We start from the raw sequence: 13195 nt of genomic DNA, 5'->3' as shown, positions 1-13195 counted from the left end.
TGATGCTATGCAAGTTGGGTTATAACGATCAGAAGCTTTAGTTTCATCCACACACATACACACACACAAAAGTTGGATGAGAAGCTGATTTGCTAACATATATGTACGGTACAGCTTCGGCCTAACAAAAGGAAGAACACAATTGATTTTCACTTTTTCTTTTCCTGCTGATTGATGGTTGCAGATCATAATTTACTTACACAAAAATGATAAAGCAGGTCTTGTCTGCCTCAGTTGAGATATCGCCTGCAGTTCTCGGAATTACAGTAGCACGGAATTTTTTCACCTTCATCTTCATGGTTGAAATGGTAGTCGTAGGTTATCTCCTCTCCTGGATATATGTCTCTTTCAGCAAAAAACACAACCTGTTTGCCATACATTAGTTTTGTTTAACGGGCAAAAAAATCGAATCAAGACTAGTACAGGCAGCCTTTCATTACCTTCTTTCCAGTCCTCACAGATATTACTCTGGCAACACAGTTTGGCTGCTCAAGAAACAAGGACATAAACAACTTCTTAGAGTTTCATATACATATTTCTACATATGTTCTATATGAAAACACTGCACTTATAGAGATATTCGTTATGTAACAACTAACAATTACCTGACATGAGTGGTTCACAAATCGGGCAATGCCACCCTTGCGAGTGGCATCGATTACGTGCTCTTTATCTATCTTGAAGAAATAACATGCACTCTTATGCTGCAACTTCTTTCCTGACTGATATTCACTCTCCCTTCTGTCTGCCACGCGCTGCCCGATTATCTCCCCCACGTACTCCACAACCTAGGGAGAAAACAACTCAGATTGAAGTTTAAGATCTTCATATCAACTTAAAACTAAGAGATGCTGCTAGGTCAGACCATGGCCCCACGAGAGATGAACTGTGATGTGTAGAGACCCAAAGCATGTATGCCTGATTTATATACCACCAGATGTTTCCAACTTTTTGATTGCTTATACCGAGTGTATGCTTTCTGCAAATAGAGGTGGATAACACCATAGATCATGAACTGACAGAGTAGAAACATTTTATAAGACTGGTACCAAAGAAACCTACCCGGCAGTCTAATTCAACATTACAAGTCAAGAGCATAGGAGGCCCTTTTCTCTGTGGCTTCTGCCGATGTATGTGCAACCACGCATTGAGTTGATCTTGAGGAACAAGGCAACCACCACTTCGATTTGTGTCACGAGAATGATTGTGCAAAAATCCTTCTCGTTTTCGACCCTTGTAACCCTAGCACATAAATTGCTAAAGCTTAAAAAGTTGATATCTGAAAAGCAATATATCCACTGATATCATGAGCTAAATACCTCAGTTCGAGCACAGCTGACCTTCTCTCCAGGTTGAAGGCTTTCACTGTCACTATCAGGTATTATCGCATGAGATGTCACATGGGGCAAGCATCTCTGATAAAAGCTAACATTTTTATTGTCAACAGCTTCAGCCTCATCTCGAAGCCCCTAATATAATCAGAACCGCGAGTTTACACTTGGAGGCCATTATAAGACAATTAAGTACTTACTAAGTTTCCTTCAATCATAACCAGTATTAGAGCACATTTCATACTACTTCATAAAGCATTATTTCTGTATGCTAATTTTAGGCTATATAATTGGTTTCAATCACTGGGAATACCGTGCCAAGCAAATTCATTGAGTTTAAGAAAGATCATTTTAGTACAATTCTCAAGTGCTTCCTACAAGTTCAAAATGCCAATGATTTCAATACACAAGATGTGTAGAAGATGAAATTAAGTAAACAAAACAACAGCAGCAGTATGTACCTTAAGTAAAAATCTATTGCACTGTAGTAATTGATTGTGTTCGTCTTTGTCTGAGCCCCCACAAACACAACAAAACAGGTCTGAGTTTTCAGGTAGGTGTTTCTCTGAGCATCTATATCATTCCACAGTTAGAGGTCACTAAGGTGATCGCTGTTCCCATGATTTGATGTATCAGCATAGTAGAAGTTAAGCGGCACGATTTAAGAAGTGCTGTAGAGTTCTCACCTCACACCCTTGTTTGTTGCATTTGTTTGAGCTCTACCATCCACAGCATTTTCCATCACCTCCCCGCAGCAACTGCTAGTTATTTGGCATAAAGATGATGAACTTTTCAGAAAAGAAGAGCTTACGTCGGAATTATTTCCTGGCAGAAAATAAATGAAAACATTACTGTATTGTAAAATACGAAGCTATGCAATGAAAAGATAAATAAATCATCCATAGTATCAATTTCGGGACTAGAAAGAGCTAATTGCGAGTTTTATTTTGGACAACAGAGATCTTTTGGAACTTCATTGAGGACCTGCTCACAAATTTTATAAGTAAAATCCTGATGCACAGATATATTTAAAATCTCAGAACAAGTACCCTTGAATAAGAGTTCATGAAGGCTTCGCTTACGACATTCCTTGAACTTTGTTTTTAGCTTATCCTCAGGTTTGCTGTCAGTAATACAATGGTTTTTGGCTTTCCGCAAAGCATATGACGCATAATCACTACCACTAGTTTCAGAGCAGGATGTGGTATCTAGTTCGTCACTCCAGTCACTAGATTCCAGTTCAGTAGAATGTGAACTGTGCGTTCCACATTTGTTCACTCGACTCTTCAGAACTTTCTTGCCCAAAACTGTTTCATTTACATGTCTAACCCTCATCTTCTTTTCTTTCACTGATGTGGATTTGAGTTTCTTATAGTTGTCAGCTTTTCTGTTGCTTTTATCTGCAAGAGACGCAGCTGTCTTGAGAACCACTCTCAAGGGAACAATTTTTGTTGGCTTTGAAGGATTTCCATTAGAAATAATTCCATACTTCCCACACACTGTTGGCCTAACTATCCGTTTCTCAAAGCTGGATTTACTGACAGAATTGCTACAGCCACCTAATGATGTCGATTTTTCAGTCAATTCAGCACTACTACAAAATATTTCTCGAACTTCTGTAGGCCTAGCAGAAGCATCCTTTAGTCTTAACCTTCTCTTTCTGCACATTTCAGCAGCTCTTAAAGTATCATCAACCACCAAACTTTTATGTGCGTTAGTTTGCTGCTGCTTTTCATGTCGATACACTTTCATGAAGTCTTTTCCACGGGAGACCCATTTGGCAGCAGAAAAAGCAGAATTTCTCTGCTTGCCACTTTGCTCAACATAATCTCCACAATTGCTAGGACTTCGTTGATCACATTTATGTTGCATCTGCATCATGTCTGAGGATGAATGAGCATTCTGCCCAACTTCCTCAGCACATTTTGGGGACTTGTTATTGATGGAGGAGTGGCCAGAGACGTCCAGCTTCATCCATTTAATTGTTTTCCTCTTCTTTTTAGGAGCCAACTCAAAATTCTGTAAGTAGTCACTGTCTTCATGGAAGGTGTAACTTCTCTTAATCTTGTACGGTGGCATTTTGGATTGAAAGGAATTTTGGACTCTGATCTCTTCAATTAGGCTAAGCGATTCCTTTCTAGGAACTAGTCTGAATGGTTCACTCTTGATCGAGTTGATATTGGAAGCTGATCCATAGAATTCAGGACATAATTCTGAATCAAGTGCATCATCAGATGAACAGCTTCTGACATTTCCTGATCCTTTATCCAGAACTAGGTTCTCAGCAAAATTGATATTCCTAAGTTCAGTGGTAGAAGACTCTTTCTTATTAACCTCACCGGATGACTGAGTCACATCAGGAGCAGAACATCCAGAAGAGATATTAGATATTTCATGCTCCCTTACGGAACTCAGGATCGGAGCAAATCCAGCAAATGATTTAGCAACATCAGCAGCAGGGCATCCCAAAGGAGTGTGTGAAACAGCTTCCTGTTCTTTCCTAGTCAAACTGCATTTCCCTGTTCCTTTTTTTGGCACATCTCTCCACTGAAAATAGCAAGATTCGGCACTCTTCATGTTTGGTGCCATGGAACTTCCAGCTTTATCAAAAGATTTAGCTGTCTCCAGAAAACTAAAGTTTGTGTTCAACTTTGAGTGAAGTGACCTTGTAGCTGCTCCACTTCTATCTCCCTTAACCATATTACCGAAGTTGTCGTCATTCAAGTCATACTGCCCAGCCAAATAATTTTCTATGGCAGCAGAGCTGCACTTTTCAGGTACATAGGCATATGGTAAACCTGGCGAGGAGTGCTCTTTCCTTCTGTGAGTAAAGTTGCATTCAGCTTCCCTGGGTTTGCATTTTATTTATTATGAGAAAGTAAAGTAAATCATAAGAGAGAAGCGAAAAAATGGAACGTGTGATTTGAAAATAGTAGCATCTCCCTTCATAATATACTTTTAACAGTAATAGCTTCCAAGTCCATTGTTATAGAGCCAGCACTTCGGCCCCACTCCCCAACTAGTTTTCCATATGACTAAACTTATTAAAGGACTTTAAATGTATATACAATGTGATATCATGAAAATGCTAATCATTCAAAAAGAAAAAGAAGACATCATGCTCATCAGATCATGAGAAGAGGAAGTCAAGATTACATATATGCATTTATGTGTAGATCTAAGATAGCATAAGGTTTCAGGGTACGTTAGTCAGACTAGAAAAAAGGAAAGGTCAGTAGATACAATTACCTTGAATAAAGCTGCTCCATATAAGGAAGTACCGAACCTTCTGTGTACAAAGATCTTCCTGGTAGAATAATAAGATATATAGGAATATTCAAATATAAATTGCCGTAAAATGCCAGATATGCTTACTAATGCTTTTTAGTAGAAGTCAAGAAGCAACATATTTAATATTCCCTCCGTCCCGTAAGAGTGTATCACATAAGGGATGGTGCGGGTTTTAAGAAAAAAGTTGGCAGATAAAGTGTTGAGTGGAATGAGTGGTTGTGGTTGAATTGGTTGTGGGGTTATGTAGAAATGAGTGGTTGTAGTTAAAATGAGAAAGTGGGGCCATGTCCCAAAATGGAAGTGATACACTCTTATGGGACGGACAAAAATGGAAATATGATACACTCTTACGGGCCAGAGGGGGTACATCCTAAGAGATTAAAAGTATGCCGGAATATAAGCTTGAGATACAGCATGTTTACCTTTTGCACAAAATTTCTCACAATTATAGCCCATCCAATAACCAGGCAACCTTGACTTGTCTCCCATTTCTGAAAATTTTGGCATCCCCAAAGAATCAAGTAACTGTGCGGGATCCGGAGCAATTGTCACCGAAGACTGTACACAAGGGCTTTCTATGATCTCAGGCTCCTGAACACCTCTCACAGGTGGGCCGTTGTCTCTATCAGATAATCCCAACATGTTCCATGGACCAGGCATTTCCACACTCTTGTACTGCAAACCTGTTTTTATTGCAGTAACTTTTTCTTTTGGCAATGTTGGAGCTTCATTGGGGACGGACACTGAATTTTTGGAGGTGAGCCCCAGAGGCATCTCTTCAGAAACTATGGGATTTTGGATAGGTCTGAGATGATCACGATTGAAGTGGGTAATATCAGAATGAGAAGAAATCTTCCAGTAATTGTTTAAGAAGTCTCTCCTGTATGATTTATCAGCAGTCATAGTAGACATATGGTGGGGATCAGGGGTTTTCCCTAGAAAAGCTGTGGAATTCTCGCCCAGAACCAAGTTAAAACTTCTTACATTTCCCTTAAGTTCCCTGGAGACTTCAATATTTGATTTAGCTGCATCAACCAAGCCATCCAAAGCACATTCCACTACTTTGTCCCCATTAATATTTCTTGGGGCATTTGAAACATCCATACCCAATTCCTTGATAGTACCAGCCGACAAACTCCATGGAAGATTTATTTTGTCTCTTTGAGAAGCATTAGATTCATAACAACTATTCTCACCGATATTCCTGTCATTGCTATGCTCATAAATATTTCTGAATTGACACTTTGTCTCGGGGTTTATGGAAAATGATAGCAACCTAGAATTTAAGTTGGTTGTTCCCAAGCTAATATTTGATGAATCTTTCCAGCAATTGGTTGTTGCACCATAGCCCCCTCTCACACCACGTGAATGCTCCAATTCAGTTGGTCTTCTTCTTTCGGAAGGATTAGAATTAATATCAGCATACTGACAAGTCGACCCACTACCTTGCCATGCATTAGCTGCTGCATTTTACAATCATTAAGATCTATTTAGAAGCAAATTATACAGAAACTTCTGGGAAGGTGGAAGCATATAAATGTGATAGCAAGAAGGCAAAAATAAAGCCACATACTTGTCTGAAGAAGCTTACCCTGGAAAAACACTTTTGAGGCCTCCTCATGTACACCATTTAGATTAGACCCGATGGCAAGTTGACATTTCGTATTCAATGTCAGGCTTTTCTGTGACGGCTGCCCAAGCCTCAATTCAATACTAGAAGAAACTCCGGGTCTCTCAAAAATCAAACTATTTTTTGTACCATCACTGAAGCCACTATATGATGATTTTAAATCTTGAAGACTAGGGAGGGCAAGCAAAGAATTTGCACTTTCACACGTTTTATCAAGTGTGGGAGCAACAGGCTGAGAAGCCTTCTCTGAATGTACAGAAATTGAGTTTGGTAGTCCATGTACATGTTGACCAACTGCATGCGGCGGGTTTTCATGAGAATTGTTCATGAAATATTTGAAAACAGAATTGCTGCATTCTCGTGAAGGTCTATCTGTTCCAAGGTATAGATATTCATCAACAATGTTCTTGCAACTATGATTTTCCTTTAAATTTATGACACCACAATTTTTCTGCTCATAACTTGCTGAAGGTCTATAAGAGCCAACTTGATTCAATTGGAGGGGATTGTTTGACAAGCTGGAAATAGGATGATTTGTCAAACCCGAAGCCACTGAAATTCCTTCAGGCCAATCCCATCCTTTGTGCCCTTCCAATACTCTAATCTAATAAACAATCAACAATTATTTTGGTGTCAGAATGCTTCAAATTCTTGGCAATTTCAGCTCTAAATTCCAATACAAGCTTTAATTTTATAAAATAGTATGTAAAGAACAACAGAAAGAAATAACAAACAAACAAATTGTTCAGCAATATTTCAGATCAAAAAGATCGGTGAGGCTGAAGTCAGTTGCAGCTATCATGCCGACTGCATATATTCAAGTCTCTCTACACACTTCCCCCTCACCCACCCCACAGATGATCCAACAGAGATGGTTAGCAGGAATAGTTCCATAACAAGGCAATCCACTCAGGGAAGTATGCACAAGGAGCAAGCATACATACAATCGTTCAGGAGCAAGAGGACATCTCCTGAATGTCAGAATCAGAAAATTACATAGGCTAATGCACTAAAAATTGCAAAACCGACCTACCCCGGTTCTGGATGAGAAGGCCTTCCACCAGTGAGCTATAGTCTCTCCATTATCCATAAATACTGCATTCCCAGGGTCAACATCACAAGAACCTGAATGCTGATGCACGATCTCACTTTAAAATACTTTTCCACAAGAACAAAAATTTAGACATTCACTAACACAATCACTGGTCACGGGATGCTCGGCATTAGCAGAATAGAAGGAAAACTGAAAAATAAGATCTGATTACCTCTGAGAATTTAGAGATTGACATGCACAGACCATGGCAAGTGCAAACGACTCCAAGAAGCCCAATATCACTGAGAAGTAAGCTTCCACCTATTGAAATCAGTAAAGCAGTTAGACTATATCAAATGGAAGGAAACCACTATATCTTCAGTCTTAAAAGAGTATGAGAAACTTACTTATGCCAGAACATGAAACACGGAAAAAACTGTTGGAAGGATTGAACCTGGGACAGCAAGCAGAAGCATTGTTGTCTACAGGAATTTTCTGGGAAGGTGTTATGTGGGAATACTTCTCGAGTTTCTTAGTGCTAGTATTACTCCCAGTCGGAGGATAAAAACAATTTACTTTGTCTTTCTCATGAGAGCTCTGGCATGCTACTATCTGTGATTTTTGAACATCCAAGATTGCAGCCTGAAGTATCTCAGAATTGTTGCTACAGTTTGCATTGGCAGCAGACAAAGTAAAAGGTGGAAAAATCTCTCCAGAAGTCAAACTTGGCAAGTCCAGTTTGTGCGGCCATGAGACAGCAGGCCGGACCGAAACTCTGCTTCCCCCAGAACATCCATGGGCAGTCCTACGACTTGGAGGAAGTAGATTGGAGACCGGTACTGTATTTGGATCCAACAATTGCTGCTGATCACATGGCACATGGGCTGTTGGACCTGATATAAGAGATAAGAATGAAGCTCCAAGCTCAGCATGGCCCAAGTTGTCGAGACCATGCATGTCAGATGACATATGATCCCGAGTCATTCCACCAGTTAATGACATTGATTCTTGCAGAAATTGCATATAAAGACGATAATCTGCATTAGAGAGCTATTGGAGAGATAAAGTTAGGGGAGATATTTAATAATAAGGATCTACGAAAATATATTCAAAGATGATAACATGAATATTGGATTACACATGTCAATGAGTCAAAGAAACGCCTACTAGTTACAATACAAGAAATCCACACAACATTCACGAAGTTGAACTAAACTATTCCTTAAAAGTTTTTAAAAAAAAATCAGATAACTCCATCTCTGATTATTTGAAAAAATATCCACTATCCCCAAACTTAAAGCGGCACAAAGTAATGGAGCAGAGAGTAAAGAAAAGGGCAAGTTGTGCTGAAAAATTGGAACTGTACGGAACTCCACTCCGGTGACAAAAATACAATCAACCATAAACCGAACTAGGTCACATGCAAAACATCCCTAACAAATCAAACACCACAAGGTGTAATGTGCACGAACCCCTAGCACATTTTCATGCCAACCAAAATTTCACACAACATGCAAGCAAAAATCAAGCAGCAAAACACAATGTGGAAGCTAATAGTGCGAAAGAAAGACACCTGCGCATGAGAATCAAGCAATGCAGAGGGCGGCGGAGCAGGCGGAGGAAGGTTGGGCTGCCGCCACGACGATCCAAGTTTCCTCGAGTGTTCCATTGTTGCGCTACCGCGGACTTTTCTCCATTAATGCCGCAAAACACGCTAAGCGGAGGTGAGAGCAAGGAGAGAGGAGGAGGAGGCTGCGTAGTGAGAGAGAAAGAACGCCGGAGGAATAGATACAGAGATATACATACATTCCATAGAAACAAAAGCAGAGAGAGAGATAGTGATGATGGGATAGTCTGATAGAGAGCGAGAAATGCATATGTGAAGAAAGCTGTTGGATGATGACGCGTGCGCGGCACTAAAAGATCGTGACCGTTGGATGAGATGAGAGGCTTATGGCGCGAGTGGTGATAATTTTGAAGGAAGAAGTGACTGGATAGTGGGGCCCATTACCCTGCCACCGGTGCTGGCATCGAAGAGCACTTAATTGGGCCTTCGCGTTAGGCCCAAATTCACATTAATTGGTGGAGAGCTTAATATAGCATACTCACTAGATACAGATGCCAAATTCTTTTCTTTGAAATGTACCACTGGTACGAACCTAGTCAAAGAATATCTTTTCAATTTGAGTTGACTTTTCAATAATTATCTTCACTAAAAATTTAATATATAGTCAACTTATGTGGAACTAATATGAGTCGGAAATCAATAATCAATAATTAAAATGTATCGATAATTAAAATGTATTGGATTGTGATGAAATTTTCAAATAAATCCGGCTTCAGTTGATTATATACTTCGATTGCAAGTTGGCAATAAATTCTAATCGAGCTGACGAAGTAGCTCTAGTCATTTGCCTACTAAATCATTACGGATTACATTGAACCAAAATGTTACGTTGGCCAATTTCTTCTACATTTTACATAGCCTGGCTTACTCCAACCATATATCACAAGAAAATCTTGTCACAAACCTAATCATAATTTATCCGACCACTAGATGTGCATAGCTAAAACTTTTTCTGTTAGAAAAGACATTCAACAACTCCAAAGAAAGAGCCTACTTGAAACAACACAAATACTTAAAACACAAAAGGAACTACAATAGACATGTAAAAAGTTTCAACGATACTCCTGCTTTACCCATTATAATTGATAATTGATAAATTGATAAAATATAGATTAAAATTTGAAAAATCAACATTTGAAACGGGTAAATAGGATGTAAGCAGCAGTTTGAATACATAAGATTTTGCAAATTCTAACTATAGCAAGAAGTCTTTTTCCAAAAACAATCTCAGACCCATATAAGATTATAAGTAGAACATTATGAATATTAAAACACAACATCATTGATGTTTATATGTAGACAGAGCTCAAGCTCAATCTGAGAACTACCACAAAAATGGAACTGGAACTAGAAAACATTCGTAAAATATCAAGATTTTGAATGTCAAAACAAGGTAGATCATAACAGTTCCAACTGAAAATAGAAATTCAAAATCCTTAACAACTAAGAGCAAACTTCATATCGCCTAACTCACATCCCCGTAAAAGCCTTCTTCCCAAGACCAGAAGAACCAGCCGGAATCACCTTAAGAACATTAAACCTCACGGTTTTGGACAACGGCCTGCAAGAAAATAACAATGCTCATAAACTGTATGTTCTAGATTTCCTAATAACACAAGAAATTGATAATGAGTATATGGTACTAGCCTGCATTGACCGATGATGACATGGTCACCTTCCCTCACACGGAAGCATGGGGAAATGTGTGCAGGGATGTTGGAATGCCTCTTCTCATACCTGGAATTCAATGTCAAAGCTCTCGGATATGATAAACAACCAAAACAATAACAGCAACTTATAAAAGAGAACACCATACCTTTGGTACTTCTTCACCCAGTGCAGGTAGTTCCGTCTCACGATGATTGTTCTCATCATCTTAGCACTGTGGCAAGTTCCAGCAAGGATACGACCTCTGATGGATACATCACCAGTGAAGGGGCACTTCTTGTCAATGTATGTGCCTGCAAAAAGATGTATCCTCTCAGTAAAAAGTATTAAGAGCAACAAAACGAAGAAAATAAGAGGATTCGATGATCATGTTAGGAGATGGAAACAATTTAACGAATTAACATCAAAGAAGCCACATGACAAGGTGAATTAACAGTATGATACTTCAAGTTCTAGTAACAAAGAAAAAAATGCCAGGTTATTATGAGCCAGTCATTCATCGTCAACAGAATAATCTACCAAAACAAAGTAGAAGAAACAATCATATTGCTAGAATGCATAGTTAAACTACAAAAGGACAAGGCCACATCAAATAACTCATTTAAGCTCAATGGTAAAACTAGTGCTTGAAAGCAAGCTTCCAATACTGAATCAATAGCACCTTAACCAGAGAAATCCAACATCACTCAAAACCACAGAGATATATAAACTGTTAAACAAATCAACACATTTCATACAAGCTTCAAATTTCAAAACAATTACAACAGCTGCAAAAGTTGTGTAAGCATAATAAAAAGAAAAACAATTCAGAAACATCCAATGGCCCGATATCATAATTCATAAAAACAAAAGACAATATAGCAGGTAAAATAATTAACAAAATTCCACCTTCAGAAGCCTCGCGGGGTGTTTTGAATCCGAGCCCAATGCTCTTAAAGTAGCGGTTCCCACCCTTTCCTGGGGCCTTACCCTTCCCTGTCTTCTTCGAGCTACAATCAAACAAAATATAAAACCAAACACATTACACCTCTTATCTCGTTACAGGCAAACCAATAACGAAGCACAAATAGACGTAACCAGGATTCAATCCTCTACAATAAATCTAACATTACGCAAACACAAACTCACCAAAGAAACACCTTAGGCTGCTTCAAAAAAGCCTTCTCGGTCTGCAAATCGGTTCAAATCAAAATCAAGTTAAGCACAGACGACGACCAGAAAGAGAGTGCGGTAGCAGACGAGTTGTGGTTAGAAGGATTTACCTGTTCCGCCATGGCTGCGCGCTATCAAAGTGTGTGTGTGCGTGTGTGTGGAGGGCGGTAGCAGCAAAAACCCTAGTCCGCAGCAGCTGAGAGTGAAGCTGCGAAACTGGATTTGGTTATTTATACTTTCAACATCGTGCCTGGATTCCTAATTGGGTCTATTTCCACTCGGGCCTATAAATAAAGCCCAATTCAAGTTTTTTTCTTTCACAGCAAAAGCCCAATAATAGCTTGAGTTTATTTATTTCGTAATTCAATTATATTTTTGGGCCTGCAATGTGGTTTAATTTTGTTCGAAATTAATTACTCAACAAGTCAAAATTTATGTTCTACTATAACAATTATTTGCAATTAAAAAGCTACTCTCCGTGGAGGTTGAATTATTATAACTTATAATTATAATTATTATAATAACTTATTGTGAATAGATATAGGTCACTGTTTTGTTTCATGAAAAGCAGCATAAATTCAAATTTTAGACTGGCCATGCAATAAATGATTTTAAACTTAAAAAAAAAAAATCAATCAAATATGAGGTGAGTACAACACATGCTATGCAAAGTATATGGTGACGAAACGTGCGACAGATGTATAGTATGATTGATGAGTTAGGTATTTTTCATTATTTCGTTTTCAATCAAAATCTATATGTCTATATGTTAAAGAAAAGCTACACGCGTCGTCAAATCTTCCTTCACACACATGCCCTTCCAATTCTCATATCTCTTTCGGGAAGTGAGATTTTCTTTGCAAACGCTCCTTTTCTTTTATTTTCTTATAATTTTTTTTTCCCTATTATGATATTGAATTGAACTCAGATATTGAAATTAAATGTACAAAACTTATGAAATTTTGGCAAAAAACCAAATTTGAATTCAACACGAATTCATTGTCGTTCATCGCTAGAGTGACCCTTTCAGTAACTACACTTGGCAATTAAATTTGTACATTAATTTTGAAATATATTAATCTATTTGATTTAGTCAGTTTAGATATTGTAAAATATTATGCCCTCACACCATTTCATATGATATTATAATTCTCTAATCTAGTTTTTAATTATTTTTTTACAGATGTAATCATATACACAAATACAAAGGCGTAACAGTTAGTTAAAGTATAATTTTTTAAATGACACTGTTTTGGCGTTGTATTATCGACAGCTAAAAAGCCGATTCGACTGAGATATTTATCAGTTAGATAATGCAGCATTTAATTTTAATTATGCAACTCTTCATTTGTGGACCTATAATCTTTATTGATGCTGCATGTTCTGATCCACAATTCTCCTTGATTCGACTCAATTAATTAATTTCAATTTTTTTAAAAAAAGTTATTCTTGCAATTTTATAC

General features: G+C 38.2%; 2 protein-coding genes across 6 annotated transcripts; both read right to left on the bottom strand.

Annotated features, from left to right (window-relative positions):
- Positions 1–135: 135 nt before the first annotated feature.
- On the bottom strand, positions 136–9252 carry LOC131015587 (uncharacterized). Of its 4 annotated transcripts, none has more exons than XM_057944020.1 (16): positions 8859–9236; positions 7693–8335; positions 7518–7606; positions 7286–7384; positions 6214–6856; positions 5045–6082; positions 4581–4638; positions 2381–4179; positions 2018–2156; positions 1793–1904; positions 1320–1469; positions 1063–1242; positions 866–979; positions 606–788; positions 441–485; positions 136–365 (listed from the first exon to the last, which is right to left on the bottom strand). In XM_057944020.1, the coding sequence occupies exons 1-16, from the start codon at positions 8952–8954 to the stop codon at positions 231–233; spliced, it is 5523 nt and encodes a 1840-aa protein (XP_057800003.1). In that variant the 5' UTR covers positions 8955–9236; the 3' UTR covers positions 136–230. The 4 variants fall into 4 exon arrangements, 3 of the variants coding, with proteins under 3 accessions (XP_057800003.1, XP_057800002.1, XP_057800004.1); XM_057944019.1 differs by having other exon boundaries at positions 5045–6085; positions 8859–9235; XM_057944021.1 differs by lacking the exons at positions 7693–8335; positions 8859–9236 and having other exon boundaries at positions 5045–6085; positions 7286–7377; positions 7518–7589.
- A 985-nt stretch (positions 9253–10237) lies between these two features.
- LOC131015586 (40S ribosomal protein S11-like) lies at positions 10238–12045 on the bottom strand. 2 transcript variants are annotated; one of them, XM_057944018.1, is made up of 6 exons: positions 11843–12045; positions 11709–11749; positions 11469–11569; positions 10729–10873; positions 10560–10649; positions 10238–10473 (listed from the first exon to the last, which is right to left on the bottom strand). In XM_057944018.1, the coding sequence occupies exons 1-6, from the start codon at positions 11852–11854 to the stop codon at positions 10383–10385; spliced, it is 480 nt and encodes a 159-aa protein (XP_057800001.1). In that variant the 5' UTR covers positions 11855–12045; the 3' UTR covers positions 10238–10382. The 2 variants fall into 2 exon arrangements, with proteins under 2 accessions (XP_057800001.1, XP_057800000.1); XM_057944017.1 differs by having other exon boundaries at positions 10238–10649; positions 11843–12007.
- Positions 12046–13195: the final 1150 nt, after the last annotated feature.

The sequence above is a fragment of the Salvia miltiorrhiza genome, chromosome 3 (assembly GCF_028751815.1).
Source record: "Salvia miltiorrhiza cultivar Shanhuang (shh) chromosome 3, IMPLAD_Smil_shh, whole genome shotgun sequence".
NCBI classification, from domain to species: domain Eukaryota; kingdom Viridiplantae; phylum Streptophyta; class Magnoliopsida; order Lamiales; family Lamiaceae; genus Salvia; species Salvia miltiorrhiza.
Note: the sequence above shows the minus strand (reverse complement) of the source record. Positions and strands in the feature narration are given on the sequence as shown.